The sequence below is a fragment of the Euleptes europaea genome, chromosome 3, assembly GCF_029931775.1.
Source record: "Euleptes europaea isolate rEulEur1 chromosome 3, rEulEur1.hap1, whole genome shotgun sequence".
NCBI lineage: Eukaryota > Metazoa > Chordata > Lepidosauria > Squamata > Sphaerodactylidae > Euleptes > Euleptes europaea.
Window position 1 is genome coordinate 22,349,168 of NC_079314.1, and position 23,594 is coordinate 22,372,761.

The 23,594-nt window shown below is 46.7% G+C and overlaps 1 protein-coding gene across 8 annotated transcripts in view; it reads right to left on the reverse strand.

Annotated features, from left to right (window-relative positions):
• The window catches only part of PTPRU (protein tyrosine phosphatase receptor type U), a 444,404-nt gene that overhangs the window by 262,825 nt on the left and 157,985 nt on the right, over window positions 1–23,594 (reverse strand). For all 8 annotated transcript variants that reach the window (XM_056846270.1, XM_056846269.1, XM_056846268.1 and 5 more), the window contains exon 2: window positions 13,278–13,406. In XM_056846270.1, the coding sequence (XP_056702248.1) occupies window positions 13,278–13,406 (129 nt within the window). The remainder of the gene's footprint in view (window positions 1–13,277; window positions 13,407–23,594) is intronic.

Sequence of the window (23,594 nt, forward strand, 5' to 3'; positions counted from 1 at the left end):
AGAGGCGTTTGAGAGCTACAAACGCAGCTTGGCATTGATCAGTCCACAGGATTTTTGCGGAAGGTAAGGTAGCCGTGTTTGCTTTCCCTTTGGTTTTTAGTAAATCAGTAATGGGTAGGGCCACTTGGGCGAAGTTAGGAATGAACCCTCGATAAAAGTTTGCAAACCCCAAAAACTGTTGCACTTGCTTGCGGTTGGTGGGGGGAGTCCAATCGAGAACGGCTTGGACTTTGACAGGGTCCATGCGAAGACCTTGGTGGGAGATTATGTATCCTAAGAATGTGAGCTGGCTTTGATGAAACTCGCATTTAGCCAGTTTGGCAAAGAGTTGGTGGTTGCGCAGGCGTTGCAGAACTTCTCGGACTAAAGTGACATGCTCTTCCATGGTTTTTGAATAAATAAGAATGTCGTCTAAATAAACCACCACCCCGCGATATAGCAAGTCATGAAGGATTTCGTTGATGAGTTGCATGAAGACCCCTGGGGCCCCTTTTAATCCGAACGGCATCACGAGGAATTCATACATACCGAAACAGCTAGAGAAGGCAGTGAGGTGCTCATCTCCTTCGCGGATGCGGACTCGGTAGTAGGCTTCCACCAAGTCTAGTTTGGAGAATATCCGGCCCTCCTGTAACTGTCCCAAAATATCAGAAATTAATGGGATAGGATAGGCGTTGGTTTGGGTAACCGCATTGAGTTTTCGGAAGTCAATGCATAAACGAAGGTCGCCCTCCTTTTTTCGGACAAAAAACGCGGGGGCCGAGTTCGGGGCATTCGATGGGCGAATGAACCCTCTGGCGAGGTTTTTGTCAAGGAAGTCCCGGAGAACAGTGCGCTCGGAAGCGCTCATAGGGTAAATTTTGCTTTTGGTTAATGTGCAGTCCTTGACTACCTCAATTGTACAGTCCGAGGCTCGGTGGGGGGGGTAAGGTGTCACATTCTTTAAGGTCGAAGACATTCACGAAGTCTCGATAGACGTTAGGTAGGACTGGAAGCGTTGGGACATCGGAGGCCAATGCTGGGACGGGTGGGTATAACAGCGCAAAGTTCTGCCGGTGCTGATCGCACATAGGACTGGCGAAGGAGATAGTGTTTGTTTCCCAGTTAATGCTGGGACTGTGTCCCTTAATCCAGTTAATACCCAAGACCACTTCAAAACGGATAGGGGCTATAGTGAAGTCTATTTGCTCCCAGTGGGAGCCAATTCCCATTGCCACCCCTATGGTGCGGTGATCCACTGGACCCCCCTGGAAATGGCTTCCGTCCATTTGGGCAAATTGGACAGGGGCGGGTAAAGCCTCAGAGTCGGCTCTGAGTGCAGCAAAAGTGGCTTCGCTTATGAGAGTGCGACAGCAACCGGAGTCAATTAGTGCTTTGACAGGTAGTTGTGGGCCACCGTTAAGGTGTTGTAAAACTGCATCCACGTAGACGGTGGAGTCCACTTCTTTGATTTTGGTAGGAGCATTCGGTTTGATAGGAGGATCCTGAGAGGTCTGTGGAGACGCTCCATTCACCACAGACCGGAGCCGTTTTTTGACAAGTCGAGGGGAGATTCCAGGTTTAAGGCTGGAGAATTCCAAGGATTTTCCTCATCCGAAGAGGGAAAGTTGTCCCCCAATGGGGCACTTGTAATCCGAGACCCGGCGGGGTCGTTGGTAGAAGGCAGGGAGGCTGGGTCCCCGGCATGGAGTGCAGAGGGTGTGGGTCTTCCCGGAGCTGCGCTGCGGGTAGCCGCGGTGCCTCTGCGTGGTGGACGACCTCTGGCGCGGGTTGTCGTGCTGGGACGAAGTAATTCATGGCGGTGCGGGCAAACGGCTGCAAAGTGGCCCATTTCTCCGCAAGTAAGACAGGCACCCCTCTGAAATCGGGCTTCACGTTCCTGGGGCGGACGTGGGGGATTTCGTGGGACGAGCAGTGGTGCCTTGGGTTGAGGCTTTTGGGTGCCTTTTTCCTTGTGCTTTTGACTGACGAGAGAAATAAAGCGTCGGCGGCTTTCCACTTCCTCGGCCAATAGGATCCAGTCTTCGAGGGTATCGGGATCGCCCCGCATGTAAGACCAGTTCAGAACGTCAGGATGCAAGGCTTCCCTGAAATGATGGATCAGGGTGGTCTCGGGCCAACCTACAATTTTACTTGCCAGTCGTTGAAATTCATCGGCAAATTCTCGAACTGTAGCAGAGCCTTGTTTTAATTGTAAGAGTTCCGTTTTGGCTCTTTCCCCCAGGAAGGGGTCCTCAAACCTCCTCCTCAGGGCAGTCATGAAGTTGTTGAGGGAACGAATAGCACGAGAGCGGGTGTCAAACTGGAGGACCATCCAGTCAGCCGCTTTACCTGTCAGAAGGGAAGCTACATAACGCACCCGGCTATCTTCCGTGGGGAAAAGTTGTCCTTGTTCTCGCATATAACTGTCCACTTGATGCAAGAAACAAGGCAAAGTCTCGAGAGATCCGTCGTATGTAGTCCTCAATTTGAGTTGCTTCCAAGGGCCGGGCGCAGGTTGGCCCGGTTGCACGGGTGGTCCGGGCGGAGGAACAACAGGAGCTCCAGGAGGCAAGGGTGGAGCAGGCACATTAGCGGGTGGTTGGGGTGGCTGTATGGGTACCCCCTGACCCGGTATCGGAACGGGCTGTCTCTGGGCTATCAGGGTTTGTTGTAATTGCCTGTTCTCCTGAAGCATACGTTCCATTAGTTCCTGGAGTTGATCAACACGGTCGGAGAGCTCCCGATTCTGGGCTCGTAAGAGGTGAACCTCCTCACTTGGGCCACCAGTAAGATGAGGTTTACTGGTCCGGAAGCTTGTGGCCCATTGAGAGCTATCCCCATATAGATCCTCGTCTTCAGACTCTCCTGAGTCTCGACGTCGGTCAGCCAAACGGCGTGCGCGTTGGGTCGCGCGCGACGGGACAAACGCCGGGGAAAAAGACAGACCTGATAGCCCTTGTACATTGTCCTTGGGGCGCGTGTCCCTGTTCGCCCGATCCCTAGCTCTTGCTGCAGCCGCCCTGGCTGCTTCAGCAGCTTCTCTCTCTCTTGCGACCTTAGCCGCTTCGGCGGCTTTCTGATCCGCAAGAACTTTGGCATTCTCAAGTCTTAGGGCAGCCTCCGCCGTAATGCGCGGCAAAAGTTCCGTCTCCAGGAGTGAGAGTATGGGGTCGGGTTCCCCGCCCAGCAGAGGTTGTACTCGAACCGCCAGTGCGGGTGCCTCGGCTCCAAAAGTCGAGGTCAAAACTTGAGCCAAGGTGGCTACCGGGGTGTCCTTTGTACATTCCACAAGGAGAAGAGCGGTGCTAATAGCGACTCGCTTGGCCTCAGCCTGACAACTGGCTGCATCCGGGATCAGGGAAAAACCCTCCGGCGGGGCTCCCGCCATGGTAGAACTAGAGGAAAGAGTTTCTCGAGAAATAAGATTATCCAAAAGTCCAGTTAGTACTTGTAAATCCTCAGTTGCCAACCGGGCATCGTCCAGTAATTGATCCAAGTCTTGAAGATCTAAACGAGTATCAGTATCCTCCGACGTCAACATCCAGAGAGTCCCTTTAAGAGATTGCCACTGTTCCTGTACCAGTCCCCTCAAGCGGCAAACCTCTAGGGTAGTCCTGAAGAGTTCAGCGACTATGTCCTGTAACAGGGTGGGATCCTTCCGAGAGGAATCCAGGATAGTAGGTCACTCGGAGAGCTTCACAGCTCCCATCCAAGCGGCAGGCGAACCCTCCTGGGCTCCAGCCTGACTAGTAGTACAATAAAGAAGGAGATTGAGATAGCTGCCATAATGTAAGCTCCTGACCCTTCGAACCAGAAATCACCACAGAGTCGTATAGAATCCAATCAGATGGCTTTTACTGGTCAAAAAGGCAATACAGTGCATACAGGGAACTATGGCAGCTATGAGAGTCTCACTAGCCGAACGATAATATAAGGCAGTAAATGGCGGGAGATTATACAACATTAGCATACACAGACAGAGTCAACTTTCCCAGGAGCAGTGTTCCCAGGCCTTGGTATGTGTGGTCGGCCTTGAGGCTAGACAGTACAGTACCAACACAGAAACAATACTGAAACCGAGATAGCAGCCTGACAGAAGGAGGGTATCACAGGCTGGGGGCTCCAGCGGTGAGTCCAGCAAGCCTGGGCCCTCCAGGATTCTCCTTTTCCTCCAGAGGATTCTTTGGCAAGCTTCAGAAAGCCCAAGAAGGAGGGGGGTTGTCCTCACCCTGTTCCCTCTCCCCTGAGTACTCCAAGACACTCCCCCGTCTGCTCAGGTCTGTGTCCGTACTCTTCCTTCCAGGCCTGTCTTCGCCTCCCCTTTTAAAGTTCCCCCTGGGGGAAGAACCTGCCCAGACTCACTGGCTTTCACTTTCTGAGAGGAGAGCCTGCCTGCTTGGCATGTTCCCTAACTTCTGAGAAGCTAGGTGAGAGATTCTGCCTCCTCCCCACACACCACGGCCCTCCCTTCTGGAGCTGAGTTTCCAGCAAGGCTCTCCTTTCTTGTCCCTCCCTCCAACATGAACACACATGAAGCTGCCTAATACTGAATCAGACCCTTGGCCCATCAAAGTCAGTATTGTCTACTCAGACCAGCAGCGGCTCTTTAGGGTCTCAGGAAGAGGTCCTTTCACATCACCTACTTTCCTAGTCCCTTTAACTGGAGATGCCAGGAAATTGAACCTGGGACCTTCTGCATGCCAAGCAGATGCTCTACCGCTGAGCCACAGCCCCATGTCTCTGGCTCAGAGGTTGGCCTTGTCCCTGCTTCCCCAGCATGATGGGTGTAGGTGCTGAACTCCACGCTGCTGCCCTCACCTGAGCGACCGCCCCCTTGGGTGTCTTTTCACCCCCTTCCCACTCTGCTGCCCTTCCCAAAGCTCCTTGTAGAGCCAAGGCTCCTTGCCTCCCTCCTCACCTTGGGGAAAGGACTCTTGGGGCAGTTCCAACAGCTATTAATGAGGGGGGCAGGATCGCCCCCAGACACAGGGAAAATTGGAGGTGGCATATAAAGGTCGGGTGGCTGGTAGGTCGGAAGGACAGAAGGAAGCAGGAAAAGGGGAGAGGCTACAGGGACTGCCGGGGAAGGGAAAAGGAAACAGGGGAGTGGAAAACAAGAGCCCCCCCCCCCCCGTAAATTCTTGCAAGTCTCCTGCTTGTGGTATATATGTATTTTTTCATAGTGTTTCATGCACGGGCAGGAAAACTATTTTTATCCCACCTGTTTTCTTTGGCAAGATTCCCATTTTTTTTCAGTTATGCCAAAAAAAAAAAAAAAAACAGAAAGCAAGCAAGCAAGCAAGCAAGCAAGCAAGCAAGAAGGCAAGCAAGCAAGCAAGCAAGCAAGCAAGCAAGCAAGCAAGCAAGCAAGCAAGCAAGCAAGCAAGCAAGCAAGCAAGAAAGAAAGAAAGAAAGAAAGAAAGAAAGAAAGAAAGAAAGAAAGAAAGAAAGATGGATGCACAGCAATACTTCTATTGAATTTCATTACTGGGATCAGGAGAAGGACAACTGCCGTTTCATCCTGAATGTGTAGAAACCGGGGGGGGGGGGAGACTTGAACTTTCAAATCGAAGCAGAATCATCATGAAATTTGGTAACATCCCTAATTTGGGGGCAATGGTTTCAGATGGCACTGTTTCAACACTTGGGCATTACATCATAAATGAAAGGCAGGAGATGATGACTTGATTCTATCACCTTCTCATTAGGAAAGACCTACCCTATTAAATATTAAATTCAAAATCCTGGGGTGCTCGGTAATTATTTCATAACTCAACATGGAAGGCGTAAAAAAAGAACCCAAAACAATTATCTTGTCTAGAATTAACTTGGTTAAACAGTTGATTTTTGAAGAAGAAGAAGAAGAAGAAGAAGAAGAAGAAGAAGAAGAAGAAGAAGAAGAAGAAGAAGAAGAAGAAGAGGAGGAGGAGGAGGAGGAGGAGGAGGAGGAGGAGGAGGAGGAGGAGGAGGAGGAGTTGGTTTTTATATGCCAACTTTCTCTACCACTTAAGGGAGAATCAAACCGGCTTACAATCACCTTCCCTTCCCCTCCCCATGACAGACACCCTGTGAGGTAGGTGGGGCTGAGAGAGCTCTAAGAGAATTGTGACTAGCCCAAGGTCATCCAGCTGGCTTCATGTGTAGTAGTGGGGAAACCAACCCGGTTCACGATTAGCCTCCGCCGCTCATGTGGAGGAGTGGGGAATCAAACCCGGTTCTCCAGATCAGAGTCCACCGCTCCAAACCACTGCTCTTAACCACCACACCATGCTGGCTCAAGGCCAATTAATATATATTCTCTTTATTTGCAAAAGACCATAGTGAAAGGGTAAGTTTTGTATATACACATCGTTTGGACTAAGAAGAGAAAACTGCCCACTTTTCGTTGGGTACTAGATGGCATTAATGTCGATCAGAGTTTGTTTATCATGGTATTCTCTTTTCTTACAATCTGAGCTGGAATGGCCATCAAAAGGCTGCATCTAATAAAATCAAACCTAGTGTTGGGGCAACTGTTAATTATTTTTATACCAAAGGTGGAAAATATATCCCTGGAGCTCTTCCAAGTTTTTAATCTAAAAATTATTCCAATTATTCTTTTTAGTGCTGCTATTTGGATAACTGCTGTTCATGAGTCTATAGATCATCCTCTGCTTCAGCTTTTACGGAGGCTGTTAAATGCCCCTCGGTGCTTCACTGGTGTTGTCATTCGTTCTTAGTTTGGCCAAATGTCTCTTGAAGCAAGGGCATGGTTGTTGGCCTTTGAGCTACAATTTAGGCTGTTTTTTGTTTGTTTTTTAGCACTGAGGGATATCTAGTTTTTTGAAACAACTGAGCCTCTGAGCTGGGGCCCTGGTCTTTTGCTCAAATGGGTTGGTTCCTCTGACACTCTTCCACTAAGCTGGATCCAATGACTCCCTCCCAACGAGTTTTCTTCCCATTTTATTTTCATCGTCTGAGAAAGCCTTTTCCCCATCAGAGAAGATTTTCTCCATTGGAGGAAGTCTTGCTCTGTTGAAGATGGGCTTAGTGGAAGAAAGTCCTGTAATCCATAGCAAGGGATTTACAAGATTCAGCCCCAAGTCCCTTTTCATAACTTACCCAAGGCGGTGCCTCCTTATCCACAGGCCATCTTGTGTGTATGTTAAGTGCCGTCAAGTCGCTTCCGACTCATGGCGACCCTGTGAATGAAAGTCCTCCAAAATGTCCTATCTTTGACAGCCTTGCTCAGATCTTGCAAATTGAAGGCTGTGGCTTCCTTTATTCATTGAGTCAATCCATCTCTTGTTGGGTCTTCCTCTTTTCCATCTTACAGGCCATCTTACCACCCTCATATATAACTAATATTCTCCTCAAGGCAACTGTACTTCTCCTTGGATGCCACCTCAGCTCTAGCATAGGACACTCCTTGCAGTTTCCCTCAGACCATCTCTCTCCTCTGTTTCCAAAAGGCAGCCAACACAGAGGGTCCCCAGAGACCTCTTTTTCTTCTGCTATCTAGCTCTGTGCCTAAATCTGGCATTTCTTGGTGTGTGTGTGTGTGTGTGTGTGTATAAAAATACATTACTTTTAAATCTTTTTTAATACTGATACATGACCTGAACCTCACAGGTAGGACACAAGTGAAAACCGCTTTTTACCAATAAGGGTATAATCACTATAGATGTGATTTATCACCCAGGGTAGCTTTTGAGCCAGATGTTTTACTTCAGAATGAGAAACACCAACTGTACAGAGACCCTTCCGGTAAAAATCAATTTTATTTGCCAACTTCAGACTGCTCTTGACACTTCTTCTTCTTCTTCTTCTTCTTTTTTTGGTAGATCCATTCCCATGATACCTTCTGTATGCCAAGTCCACATAATAGTAACCATGGAGACTGCAACACATCCATTAGGTCTGATCTACCATTTGAGTGTCTCTATGGTCCTTACTGTTAGCCCCTGGCCTGGAAATTCACATTAACATTTGGCTGTTTGAAACACAATATATATGCACTGACCATTTAGTTAGGCAAATGTTAAAATACAATGCACTTTAAATAGGTGAACACAGAACTTTGTCTGCATTACCAGTGAACTGTATGATATAAGAGGGGAGCAGACATGTTCATGGAGGATACAGCTATGCATGGCTACCGGTAAAAATGGATGCTGAATATATTAGGTGCTTTGGGAACACAGGCAGGACTATGCTGCTGCAGTTGTCTTGTTTGGGGGCTTCCTAGAGGCACCTGATTGGTCACTGTGTGAACAGACTGCTGGACTTGATGGGCCTTGGTCTGATCCAGAATGGCCTTCTTTATGTTCTTATGTTCTTATATTGGGTTACACCACACATGGTTAGACCCAGATTTACATGGACACATGAAGCTGCCTCATTTTGAGTCTCATCATTGACTTCCCTCCACTTTGAAGAAAACTATAAATATCTAAATAAAGAAACATACAATAGCTAAAGAAAGAAAGGAAGATACTACTAGATCCTTTAACTGGAGATGTCAGGGATTGAGCATGGGAATTTCTGCAGGCAACGCAGAAGCTCTACCATTGAGAATGGCCCCTTCATAAATCTCCAACTTGGCCATAAAGCCCCCTGAGTGACTTTGAGCCAGAAACTCTTGAGCCAAAACAATTCCGATATTCCTCAGCATGGTGTAGTGGTTAAGAGAGGTTGTTTGGCGCAATGGACTTCAATCTTGAGAGCCAGGTTTGATTCCCCACTCCTCCACATCAGCGGCGGACACTAATCTGGTGAACTTGGTTGATTTTCCCACTCCTACACATGAAGCCAGCTGGGTGACCTTGGGCTACTCACAGCTCTCTTAGAGCTCTCTCAGCCCCACCTACTTCACAGGGTGTATGTTGCAGGGAGAGGAAGGGAAGATGATTGTAAGCCAGTTGTGGGGAGGGGAAGGGAGCACATGAAAACATGAAGCTGCCTTATACTGAATCAGACCCTTGGTCCATCAAAGTCAGTATTGTCTACTCAGACCGGCAGCAGCTCCCCAGGGTCTCAGGCAGGGGTCTTTCACATCACCTACCTGCCTAGTCCCTTTAACTGGAGATGCCGGGGATTGAACCTGGGACCTTCTGCATGCCAAGCAGATGCTCTACCACTGAGCCACAGCCCCTCCCCAAAGGAAAGGTGATTTTAAGCCCGTTGGATTCTTCTTTAAGTGGTAGAGAAAGTTGGTATATAAAAACCAACTCTTCTTCGTATTTGCGGGGAACTGAGTTTTAGAAATACCAAAATATTGTGAGTGCCTTGTTTCATTTCGGGTATTCTGATTCAAAATGAACCAGGAATTTTGGCACTGCTTTGGATCAGAAATACCCAAATGCACACCTCCAGTGACAACAGAAATGAATTGCAGAGGAGAGATTTGGAGACGATGGAAAAACAAAAATAATATTACAACAAAACTTATTTCGCTTGCAAACTGCATGTTTACATCTAGACCAACATAATTTAAACAATCAAAGACAGGAGGCAGACAGAGCAGACACTAAGACTAAGTGTAGGTCTGACCAGTTACTGCACTTTACTATGCTCTTCGAACACTGACAGATGGAGGCTAAAGACTCATTGCTTTCAGATGTTGGGGTAGCAACTTCCCATGAACCCAGCCGAACATGATAACAGGGACTGAGGTTAAGACACAATTTGTCAGATGTGTACAAGCCTGCATGGATTCTGCAGTGCCATATTTACTTATTTCTCATAATATCTAATCTCACACATTTTTATTCCTTCTTCCAAAGAGCTCAGGGCGCATATGCGGGTCTCCCTCTCCTATTTATACAGCCATCCCTCTCTATGACATGTCCAAGGCCATGTAGTGTTTCATGACACAGTGAGGATACAGAATCATAGAATCACAGAGTTGGAAGGGGACGTACAGGCCATTCTAATCCAACCCCCTGCTCAATGCAGGATCACCCTAAAGTATCCATGACAAGTATTTGTCCAGCCACTGCTTAAAGATGGTCAGTGAGGGGGAGCTCACCACATCCCTAGGTAGCCGATTCCACGGTTAAACAATTCTTAATATTCCTAATATCCAGCCCATAATTTAAACCCATTATTGCAGGTCCTGTCCTCTGCCACCAACAGGAGGTCTTTCATATTACCTGCTGCCTGGACCTTTTAAACTGGAGATGCCAGTATGACCTGGGACCTTCAGCATGCAAAGCAGAAATTCTTCCACTGAGCCATAGCCCCTCAAAGGCCTTTCATCTCATCATCCAGCTTCTAGCATCACACAGAATGCTTTGTACTGTACTAGTTAAGTGGCCAATCACAGCCTCTTGTTAATGCAGGCGTAAACAACTCAAAACACTTAACATGAGCCATAATAGGTGCTAACTGGAGTGAAATGGACCATCCTGTGATGTCACCAAGATCTCTTATGGCCCATAACAGTTGGGGTGGACCTCTCAGGGGTTCAGCTGGTATTCGTCCCTCACACACACACCAGAAACTTCTTGCTGTATCCCTGGTCTTAGATGTGGAAGAGGCTAGAGGGAGTCATAATGCTTTTGGGCCAGTGTCTCCCTCCCCTTGCCTCTGGGAAAGGTAGTGTGGACCACACAAAATGGTTCTGCTGGGCCACACACCATATGTCACATACCCATACAATAATAGATGATCAGCAAGGCAGGAGGCTACAAAAGTTGTTCTGGAAAAACTCTTGACCCTTCTCGAGTGAATAAGGGGCTGGATCCAACCAGGTTTGCTGCTAGTGACAAAGGGAGGAGGGGGTCCCCTTTGACCACCCAAAGTCCTATGCTGGAGATCATGAAACCTACATGAACAAAAACCATATGGGATAGGGGACTGGAGAAATGAGGGGAACTGGGTGACACTGAGCAAGAAAGCTAGCTAGATCCAACTAATTGCTACTTGGGAAGAATAATTGCTTGGTAGAATTAAAAAAAAAAACTCTGCAAAAGCCAAATTCCAAGTGACCATTAAGTCCCTTCCAGAATCTCACTGCTTTTTAAGATACAGTTGCCCAGGAAATTGCTTACATTGTCATTCTAGATGTATGACCTTGTATTTGGCTACCTTAATGTGTGTCTTGTGAGAACAAGCCAAGCTTAGCCAGCAATCCGGACCGTTTAATGTATCACTGCCAAGTCCTCATCGTTATTCACCACCAATCTCCCCTATCTTTACGTCATTTGCAAACTTCCATTCAGTTGCAAATTGTTCCAGATGCTTGTCAAAAAAAAAAAAATCAGAATTGCACTTAAGACCAATCCATTTCAGCCAGGATGTAATGCATCCCGCTGACAATTCAGGAAGAGATCACAACATGAACTGAAACGCCGAAAGAAAATGAAGTTTAATAAGCTGTTCTGTCTACAATTCCGTAGCTGAGGAGTGAAAATAAGCCCCACCCCACTTGGGTTAGACCCAACATGGTCATCCTAGAGTAAGGAAAAGAAATATTAATAGCGTACGGCTATATCCTTCATTCAGTCTCTCTTGCCGCGGAAGCTTTGACCTGCTGGTCAGACCTTCTGCCATTTCTGTAGTCTAAATCTATTCTATATGACATTCTTCACACCATCAGGCCTTCGGCAACGCACAGGGTGACGTGAACTTGACTCCTAGGGTTGAGTGATCATTCCTAGCCTCCAGTTAATGGCTAGTGGGGAAAACAGAAGCCCAAAAGAGGTTAGTCCTCCAAGACGCCAGGAAAGTCAATGTTCAAGATGCCTGGGTTAAATGCTGCAGAGATTCCAAGAACAAACTGGCTGCCGTTCCTTCAAATGCCCCAGAAAGAGAGAAAGCCAGATCATGGACAATAGAGTAGTCACATATTTATTCACACCACCCTGGTTTACATACAAAAATAGGAGTGTGAGACTCTCTACTCTTGCCCCTAACTTACCCCACTGTGGTCTGTTGTCTGATAAACGTTTCTCCTACAATACTAATTGTATTGAGGAGAAAACTGCCGACACAGTGAGGTAAATCCAGTGAGAAGGGAGATTCTAGCATTTCTCACCCACACCCTCATTTTCATGTAAAAAAAAATAGACGCATACATAACTCCTTGTGCACAAACTGGATACCCTATCAAATATAGTTCAGTCTAGAAACGATGAAAAGCAGCACAGGTGAATCTTGCCTTTGTGGAAGGAATACTCTTCTCTGTGTATCCACAGAGCTTTCATCTCAAGTCACAGCCTGAATGTACCCACGCGCATCTACACAGCGCACTCTCTGGGGATCAAAGGAACATTTCGGAACATTGCCATAGTTCACATACACACAATGGATAACACACAAGGACAACAGCAAAGCCAGCGCAGGCGGAATCCTCGGCACGACCCAAAGCAAAACGGAAACCCCAGAGCCGAAACAAACACTTGCACAAAATCTGGCAACGTTCAGAGATTCTGAATTTCAGATTTCCACTTTCTGAATTTCAGGCATTTTCAAACTTAGCGCTAAATGGTACATTCAGTGACCTTCTCGCGAATGACATACTGAATTTTTGAGGATAGTGTTTTTTTTAAAAAAAAAAGAATCAAAACACAACAATATCCACCGTTGGCACTTGAGGGCAGGGCCACCCAGAAGGCGGGCTAAGGGACAAAATGCAGAAGTCCATGCAGCCCACAGGGATAGACAAGTCTTGCAATTTGTTTTTCTATAATGTCAGGTTGGTCTGGATGGTATCTGGTAGGGATGGGCAGAGATTGATAGTATGGGATGCTACAGTGCACCAGCTAGGATGCGGCCAAAGTGGGACCTGTCAACCTCTGCACAGAGTGACAATATCAGTGGTCCATCTAATCCAGCATCCTGTTTCACATAGTGGTCAACCAGTTACTCTGGAGGTCCAGCAACAGGGCACAGAGGCCAATGCCTTCCCCTGATACTACCTCCTGGCACCAGTATTGAGAAGTTTACCACCTCTGAATGTGGAGATTCCCTTTAGTCACCATGGCTAGTAGCCACTGATAGACCTGCCAGAGACAACACCAGGATGAAATGTAAATTGCTTTCACCAGAAACAATAGCGGCATCTTTGTCTAGGGGCCAATCCATGGGGAGTATGGGGAGTACCGGCATACCGCTACCATCCTCTTGAGCTCCACTTCTTCTACCACCTCCAGCCTTTTCTCCCATCGGAAAATAGGCATCCAACCCAGTGCCTCCAGTCAGGAATGACCATTCTGCCAAACTGTGGACTGAGACAGGCCCCCAACCATGTGGGTCTCCGGCACTAGCCCAGCCCCAAAACAAATTTGATAATAGACCATGTTCAAACTCACCATGAGGAAGGTCAGAGGTTAGATGGGGCATGACGTAGCTCTGGATTAGCTCCCACTCAAAGTCGTCCTCCGCGCCTTGGCTATACTCGCACTGGTTTAGGTCCCCATCTTCCTCAAAGGTGCAGCCAGCTGTGGGAAGACAGACAAAGAGAAACAATGGTATAAAACCAAGAGGTCCAGCTGCACAACAAAGACACAGAAAATTAACCCTACCAGACAAAATTAACCCTTAATCCAGACAGATTTCTGCTGTATTGGCCCCATACTCCCAATGGATTGTGCAGTTTCCAATATCCTGTGGAAATTAGAAAACTCTGCTATCAAGGGTATTAGCATCTGTTTGAAACATGAAAGGTGGAACACAATGATCCTTCCCAAGATGAACTAATCCATCGTTAGTCTGTTAGTAAAAGAGGGAGAAAAATTCTGTTACAAAATCCAGTCCTGGGAAAGAAATTGAGTCATTGAGTGGTATTAAAAGCTTATTTTGAACTGTGAGCTGAAACGGAATGCAATAAGTATAGGACGGCCATTAAAAGACCCTACTGAACCATACTGAACCCTAGCAAAATGCCTTTTGATACAACTGGGACATGATCGGGAATGCCCATAGACTGCAAGGGGGGGGGGCTATATAGGTACAATGCCTCTCCAGCCAGAAGGTAAAAGGAGCACATGCGCAAGTCTGAAAGTCTTTGAAACTGCAAAGGTGGAATGCCTCGGTGAAGACACGGGCGCTAGCCTATCAGGGCAACCCACAGCTAGCTTTTGATACAAACATGGTGGAGTTTTTTGAGGATAACACAGGTGCTAGCCTATGAGAGCAATTTATTGCTAGCTTTTGATACAGGCATGGTGGAGGGTCTTGGAGATGACATGGGTGCTAGCCTATCAGGACAATCCACAGCCAGTTTTCCCCAAACCCCTCCCTGGATATGAAAAGACAATTTATTCTGAACACGGCAAGAATAGTTCCAAACGGACCCATTGTTCCATAAATGTTGTGCCTTTTGTCAATCTTTCACAATCCTCAAACTAGGTCATAGGTGGGGCAGGAGGAAATTCTAGTCATAGCCAGGATCATATCTTTGGTTGTGGGATGAAAAGGTTTACTTATTGTAAACCAGCAATGAGCAGCAGGTTTTAAGCACCTCCATTTCAGAGATAGGAGTAATTTAAACTAAATAAGTAGTCACATTTTCTGTCTAAAGGCAACATAAAAACGGCAGGTGGGTGAATATAAAATTATAGTTTGCAATATGAAACATGTTAAGGCAGGAAATACTTAGGGAAGAGAGAACAAAACAACGAAAAGGAAGATTATAAGAGCCCCAGAGAGAACAAAACAGTTTCCTCCCCATCATGGATTACTTCATGGACAATTAGTCTTCATCAGAAATAATGGAAGTCTCTCTCCAATGTTCATAGTCTTTAATGGGAGCCTGGCAAATTGGCCACATTTTGGATAATGCACCAACGAAGGATACTTTCTAATTTCTCATTCCCGCAGTCGCAACCCCTGAATCCTCATTTCAAGTTTATTTCTCCCGCAAGCAAACCAAGTCCATGATTTATTTTTGAACTGTTAATTGTGCATCAATAAAGCTGTACTATGCCCTGACCTGGATAGCCCAGGCCAGCCCAATCTTGTCGGATCTAGGAAGCTAAGCAGGGTCAGCCCTGGGCAGTATTTGGATGGGAGACCACTAGGGTTGCCAGGTCCCTCTTTGCCACCGGCGGGAGGTTTTGGGGAGGAGCCTGAGGAGGCCGGGGTTTGGGGAGGGGAAGGACTGCAATGCCATAGAGTCCAATTCCCAAAGCAGCCATTTTCTCCAGGTGAACTGATTTCTATCGGCTGGAGATCAGTTGTAATAGCGGGAGATCTCCAGCTAGTACCTGGAGGTTGACAACCCTAGAGACCACCCAGGAACACCAGGGCTGCTCCGCAGAGGCAGGTAATGGCAAACCACCTCAAAACTTCTCTTGCCTTGATAACCCTGCAGGGTCACCATACGTTGGCTGTGACTTGACCATGGGGAGGGAGGGGAACAGTACTATGGAATACATAAATGGCTAGGGTTGCCAGGTGCCTGATAACGGCAGGCAATTGCCCGCTTATTAACAGGCCTGCCCGCCACCTCTCAGCTGGCCGGCAGGGGAAACAGGCCAGCTAAAGGGACCGATGATCCCCACTTGTGTGTGGTGAGGCGCGGCACAATAAACCATAGAGGTTTTGGAGGAATATGCTAGAGTGTCCCCATCACTTTCTGGTTTGACTGGGAAGCTCTAGCACATTCCTCCCAAAACTCTATGGTGTTTTTTTTAGGCACGTGCTAGAGTGTCTCCATCGCTTCCAAGTTTACCATGGAAGGGATACCATTGCGTGCGCGTGCTGCACGCTTGCAAATGCCCCCTTCCCAAAGCTCCCACCGGGGTATACCTGGCAACCCTATAAATGACATATATCATATATATACCAAGGGCAAGCAACCATCTTGGCCCAAGTGCCACAATCCCTGCAACATCTGCCTGTGAAGATATTGGTGTGCTGGCGGGGGTGTGGGAGTTTCCATCAATTCCTAGAGATACCCTGGAAGTGACAAAGGGTAGCTCTAGGAATCTCTGGAAACTCTATGGTAAAACATGAAGCTACTTTTTAAAAAAATTATCCTGCTGCCTCTTCAAGCAGCTTTGGGCAATGGGATCTGGGGGTAGGGCATCCCTTGCCCCCATCAGGGGCTTGGCTAGGGTTGCCAGGTCCCTCTTGTCAACCGGCGGGAGATTTTGGGGGCGGAGCCTAAAGAGAGCGGGGTTTGGGGAGGGGAGAGACTTCAATGCCATAGAGTTCAATTGCCAAAAAGGCCATTTTTCTCCAGGTGATCTGATCTCTATCGGCTGGAGATCAGTTGAATTAGCAGGAGATCTCCTGCTACTACCTGGCAGTTGGCAACCATAGGCTTGGCAGCCTTAACTCGACCAGACATGCTGGGAACAAGCTGGGCCTCAGTGCCTCTGAGACTTGCTTTTGTCCCTTGGATGAAGAATCAACTCTGTGCATCGTGCAAAAGGGTCTGCTGTGCCAAAGTCCTGAATGTGGGTCAGGGTCCCTGCCGTGTATGTTGTGCATGCAATGCGTATAAAGCGTTCACACAATGCAAAATTTTGTATGACGCCAACAGCAAAAAGTAGAGAAGTGAGACCATCCCTCCAAAAGTACACAGATACAGAAAGAGAAATGGAATAGGGAACATTCTCCCATCCCTAACTCTGACTCTATTTAGCAGGAGCTGCATCAATGACAGTTTCAAGAGAAGAAACTGGGAAGGGAAGCCATTCTGAATGTTTGCAGCTATATCTTTCTCCCCCCAACCCCAACATTCAACTCTCCATGGCTACCAAAAGGATTTGAGAACCAAGCCGGAAGCGTGAAATCATATTTATGTCTGTGATTATTCACAGCATATGTGTGGAGTGAGGTTTGGAAAGAAAAGAAAGGCCGGCAGTACGTAGCAGAAGGGATGTTTGCTAATTCCTCAGCTCCATCCATTAGCTGCTCCCTATGCATGGTGGTGGAGTAACCTCCTCTTTTGCAGGCAAAACATTCCCAAGTGCCTCAGCCTTTCCTCGTGGGGCTTGGTCTCCAGGCCCCTGATAATCCTCATCGCGCTCTTCTGCACCCACTTCATTCTATCCAGATATGGACCCACAGGATGCAAAAGGCAAAGTCTTTGGGGATCACCTAATCAAAGGCTGAGGATCGGACGGTGGGAGGGGCAGTCACGATTGGCAGCGTATGCTGCCAATTGGGTAGTCCAAGAGCATTGTCATGCTTTATTGCCCCTGCGCCTCTGCTTAGAGAACCATTGGTCCCTCTAGCTCAACACTGTCTCCTCTGGTTGGCAGCAGCTCTCAGGCAAAGGAATGCCTTTCCCAGTACCTGAGATCCTTTCACTGGAGTTGCCCGGGACTGATCATGGGACTATGTTAAGATTTTAAAATGTATCACCCGCCTTCCCTCCATAGACTCCCAGTGGCTTGTTTGTGAGCTTCCTAGAGCAGACTGTTGGACTTGATGGGCCTTGTCTGATCCAGCATGGTTTTTCTTATGTTCTTATGGCTAACAATGTGAACAATGTGAATATGCCAAAAATAGGCTTGAATAAGTTGAACTAAAGAGATTGTAAATAAACATGTATAAGAGATAAGCCTTGCATATGCAAAATTGTTTTATACTTTACAAATTGCCACAGGCTGTAATTTGTTGAATTACCTAGAGGTTGGTAGCCCTACCCCAAACCCTTCCCTCCCCAGGTTACAATCCCTGAATCTCCAGGAATTTCCCAACCCAAAGTTGGCAACCCTATTCCCAGACCCGTCAACCCCTCTTCCTGCATGTAGGCAGAGCTTTGCAAAAAAACAAACCTGTGCCATTGTGTGCAGTGAGTTACACAAACCATCCTCTTGCGGCGGAGACCTTGAGGCCTCTTTCTGCTCCACTGCATCTCTGGCCAAGCCCAAAAAGGTACTTAGGTTTGTCTCTCTCTGACTCTTATTATTATTATGGTGCGGCACGATAACTGGCGCGGCCCGGCTTGTTACGAGCTGACCTATTGTTCCATTAAAACCGCAAATTACACGCAGGGCAGGGCTTCAGTAATAATTAATGCAGGCCCCCTGGGCGGACAGGAACCGGCACGTTAGAAAAACTCTGAGCCAGCAGAATGAGGGAAAAGCAAATATTCCCCCAACGGTCCGACCGATTCGCAGAACCTATTTATTATTTCGTCGGCTTGTTAATTTTTTAACTCCTCCCCACCCCGATCCAATCACAGTGGTCAGTTCTCTCCCCCAGGCGTTCTGCTCGGATTCGTGAAAAATGCACAAGGCCAGCTCATGAACCTCACGAGGCGACGGGAAGGCAGCGGGCCAAGCCAGCAAGACAGGAGAGCGTAGTGGCTACAAAATCAAGGCATGAATCACGAAGAGCCTGGTCTGAATCACATCTTCCTGAGCTGAAGCCAACCAACAGCCTAAGGCAAACCAGTCCACAAGTTAAGCACAGGAGCACATGAAGCTGCCTCCTGAGTCATGCCATTAGTCAATCAAGGTCAACCTTCTCTATTGGCAACAGCTCTCCAGCGTTTCTGGCAGAGGTCTTTCGTATCCCCTACGACCTGATTTTTAACAAGAAATGCCACATGGCTACTGAACACATGAACAGGGTTGCCAGCTCTGGGTTGGGAAATACCTGGAGATTTTGGGGGCGGAGCCTGGGGAGGGAGGGTTTGGGGAGGGACTTCAATGCCATAGAGTCCAATTGCCAAAGCGGCATTTCCTCCAGGGGAACTGATCTCTAATCGGCTGGAGATCAGTTGTAATAGCAGGAGATCTCCCGCTAGTACCTGGAGGTTTGCAATCCTACACATGAGGCTGTCTTAAACTGAGTCACACCCTTCATTATCAAGGAAGGTCAGTATTGTCTATTTTGACTGGTGGCGGCTCTCCCAGGTCTCAAGGTACAGTAGGTATGTGGGATGTGTAAGATTTTAATTAATTTAATTCTAGTATATTAGAAAAATGTTATTTTTCTATTATATTTGTAAGCTGTGGTTATTTATATAAGTCAGTAAAAAATAGTCCTGTCTAACTTAAACTGAACAAAGCAGGTGATTTTTCGTACCTGGAACAGGATATCACCAAATAACAGAGAGATCATATGCATGTGACCACAAAGATGAGATCAGAGTTAGGGTGGATTTGAGAGGAGGAGATATTCAAATCCTCTTAGAACAAAGAACTCTGGAGAAGTATAAATATGAGGAATAGGCGGAGTCTGTTAGGAGACTTTCACTTTTGAACCCGAAAAGGGCTGAAATTCTCTCCTCTTTGCCTGGCAAAATAAAAAAAGCTTTTTTCTCCCTTTGCTTCTTAAACCTGGCGTCGTCTCTACTTTGTGATAATAAATCTGGTCATAGAGGAGAGTGTATTTACATCCAACAGGTACACATTGCCTCACTGCCTGATTCCTTTACTTGGAGAAGCTGGGGATTGAACCTGGGACCTTCTGTGTGCAAGGCAGATGTTCTAACTCAACCTTGGTCCCTCCGTACCAAGCTGCAATCAAGGAAGAATGAAAGCACACGGGGTGGGGGTAAGATGGCATCCATTAGCCCTTTCCTTACGATATGCATGCAGCATCACTTCTGAACAGAAGCCAGTATCAGTACAAGTATATGCATGTAGGTACCGAATCTGCAATCAGGACCATGAATTGCAAAGACAAAGCCTATGCATGTATATAAGGCTCTTAGTCCACAGGTTATACATGCAAACTAGGGCAATCCTACTTACCGAGATGGTATCTTGCGAATAGCCCCTCTCTCAGTTTTAGCAATATGGGCTTCATAACACTGATCTACCCACTTTCCAGGGTTGTTGTAATGATCATGTTACATAAAGCATTTTGAAAGAGCTATATAAATGCTAGAGAAGACCAGCTACCAACTCTAAGAAGAACAGTTGGTTTTTTTTTTCTTATGCCTACTTTCTCTACCTTTGAAGGAGAATCAAACTAGCTTACAATCGCCTTCCCTTCCTCTCCCCACAACGGACACTTTGTGAGGTAGGTGGGGCTGAGAGAGTTCAAAGAGAACTGTGACTAGCCCAATGTCACCCAGCTGGCTTCATGTGTAGGAGTGGGGAAACCATCCCAGTTCTCTGGATTAGAGTCTTGGTCTATGAGCTGCCACCTAGAACATACATAAGTGCCACCAAGTCACAACCGACTTATGGTGACCCCAACATGGGGTTTTCAGGGCAAGTGAGAAGCAGAGATGGTTTGCCAGTGCCTTCCTCTGCAGAGTCTTCCCTGGTGGTTTCCCTTCCAAGTACTGACCCTGCTTAGCTTCAGAGATCTGATGAAATCGGGCTACAACATACCATTCCACATCCCTGTCACCTGGTACCACCCCAGAAAGTAAAAGCCATAGAAGCTGTCCTGAATGTGCAACTTCCTTGAGAGGAGGAAACAAAGGCCGGTTGGTGATGATCTTCTTTAGAGGCTCCCACTCCCACAGCAGCTGATCTAGCAATGAGCTTGACATTCTGCTCTGTCCACCTGCCAAGACTACAGAGCCAAGAAGGATGATTTCGCTCCAGTCTCGATGAAAGCAACTCAGTCCCATCGAGAGAACGATGCAGGAAAGGGGGTATTGTTCCTGCCTCTGCTCTGTTAATGATTTTTTGATTGCTCCAGGTGCCAAGCAGCTATTTTCGAAATCCCCTAAAACGTTCCTACAAAGTCATCATATGCCTTTCCATAAATATACCCTGCATGAAGAAGTAGGGGAAGGCAACAAACATGATCCTTTGGGTATCTACTAGAATGCAGTCATTTGCAAGCATCAAAAAACCCACCAGGCCAAAAAGTAAAGATGATGGCAGGCATTGAAATGATCTAAGCTGCCTCCACATGAAGTTTTTGGTCTAGTTTTGTGATCAAGTAAGAGGAGGTTTTTTGGACAGACCACATGGTATCATTCCTCAGTCACATGAGCACACGAAGCTGCCATACCTGAACTGCCAAGCCCTCAGTCAGGGTGAGGGATTCCCCCCACCCTAAGTTCCCATTAATTAAAAAATTAAAAAATTAAAACTCACAGGTGGTGCAAGCATAATGACATCACTTCCGGGAACATCCCGGAAGTGACAGTGGGTAGCTCTAGGAATCACCGGAAACTCTATGGTTGTACCGGGAAGTGACATCATTGTGTTTGCAATGCCGCAACCCTACACCCTTCCACAGGTTGCCAGGCTTAGCTCGTCAATCCTATGCCTTATACTGAATCAGATCATGGTCCATCAAATCAGTATTGTCTAATCAGACTGGCAGTGGCTTTCCAGGGTGTTGGAAAAGTTTGCACCAAAAAGTTCAGAGTTTGCCTTGTTATAGATGTTATCTTCATCGTGCAAAAAGAAGAATGGAAATCCAGATCTGGACTTTGATAATCTCTGAGCTAAAATAGCCTCTTTGTGCTTATTTTAAAAGATACCAGCTCTTATTTTTCTCACTGCCAGGTTATCTGTATCTCTCCCAGTATTCCCATCTGACTGTTGACATTTATTTAAGTTTGCAGCACTCCCTAATCCAAGTTCTTAAATTACACAGATATTTATAACCCTGGAAATATAAAGGGGAGGGGAGAGATCTCAGGATTAGGTATGGGAGTTTGAATAACAAAAAATAAAATTAAAATATCTCGATCTTTAAAATCTAACAATGCTATATATAAAATACAGATGATCCATGGAACGGACTAGAAGCACAAAATACACTAAAAATGTGAATGCTGAACAGATCTGGCTTTGATACGTCTACACATGGGAGATAGGTTTACCAGCCAGGAGCATTGGTGGGATGAGAGCATTTGGAGAGGCAGAGATCGAGGAAACATCAGCCCCATGATTCACTTCCAGGTACTTTGAAGAGACATTATGGCATCGTGCGACACTCTAGGAATTCCCCCCTCTCTATGGTAAACAGAGTCACACAACACCATGAGGTCACCTCTGAGTACTCCATGCTAGGGATTATTAAGAAAGGGATTGAAAACACAATGTCCTTGGAGAAGATCCTACCTTTATCCTCCCACTCTACTGAGCCTCCAGCCTAAGAAACTTACCTTTATCTTAAATGGAAGAAGGCTACCTGGAAGATGGTCATATGCACCCCTTGCATAGATCTGTGGTGTGGCCCTGTCTGGAATACCATTTACAGCTGCCGTCACCATATTTCAACAAGGCCATTGAAGAGCTGGGGAAAGTGTAGAAGAGGGCAACCAAACGATTGAGGAAATACTGTTTACCCTCTGCTATCTTGTTTTAAGCATCTGAAATTTTTTGAGGGGTGTACGGAGTTAGCCCCGGTCAAACTATTGCTTGAAGATAAGGAGGCTGCCGGATTGGGTGACCAGCACACCTAGTGCATGCCTCCTTGGGGACAGTATTACTGACAGGAGCCTGAAAGCACACCCCGCCTGTGGGCTCCGTTGCAGCACAGAGAACCCAGAGGAATCTTCCCAACAATTAGTTTCCTTTTTAATATGCTTAAAATAAGCAGATGGGTCTATTTCATGTTTTTGATCAAAAACTTTATCTGGAGATGTCTGGGTAGGGGCCAGTAAAAACAGTTGTATGGAACCTTGTATTGGACGGCTTACCAGTTGTTGTAGCCTGCTGTGATACAGATGCTTCATGAGAACAGTTATACAAATGGTTCAGAATTAAAGTAAACTTTTAATTAAAAAAAAAAGACATTACTTCTTGTGCCACCGTAAGCAGTCCAGTTCTGCAATGCTATCCAAGCCTTGGCTTGGGTGGGGTGGAAGGGGGGTTAGAAAGAGGGGAATTAGAAAGAGCCTTGACTTCTTTCGAAGTCTGTACAAATGCTGGGGGTGCGGGGATGGTGGCAGGGATAAACAGATTATCTTTGGAACATCCGTGGAGTCAAGGAGTGTGGATTCCATCTCCCCAAAAATAATCATGAACTTTACTTGGAAGGGAGACCTCCAAAGAAGAGTCTGCAGAGGGAGGCAATGGCAAATCACCTCTGCTTAATCACTTGCCTTGAAAACCCTACCAGGAGTTGCTGTAAGCCAGTGGCGACCCGATGGCACTTTTAACTCACACATATTGCCAGATGGACATAACATCTGCCGCTTTGGCAATCAGACTCTATGCCACTGAAGTCACTCCCCTCCCCAAACCCCGCCCTCCTCAGGCTCCACCCCAAATACCTCCCGCTGGTGGCGAAGAGGGACCTGGCAACCCCACTTTGGGTGTAGTGGGACCCACTGACACCTTAACTGGCCCCCTCCAAAGTGTTTTCATATTGTGGATGGGGGTACTTCTGATTTGGGCCAATGAATGTCCGATTGGCTATGAAGATTAGGATTTTACTAAATAGTGTATTAAGGGTATTATTTGTATTTGTTTATTGTATTCATTTATTAATGCATATTATTGAATTTTAACTATTAGTATTCGCTTTCGGGTTTGTATTCCTTGGATGTTGGAAGCTTGACCGTTGTAGATCTCTGAATTTTATATGGAACTGGTCAATTGACCGTAATAAAATACCGACTGACTGGCTGTGAAGATTAAAATAACATTATTTTAGTGGCAGCTACTACCACAGTGCAGGATTTATGCTTCGTCTCATTCCTCTTTCCAAGTGTATTTTTTTAAATACTCTCTCTTTCCCTGCCCTTGGACTTCCTCTGTGTGAGTGTGTGTGTGTGTGTGTATGTCTCCACCTCT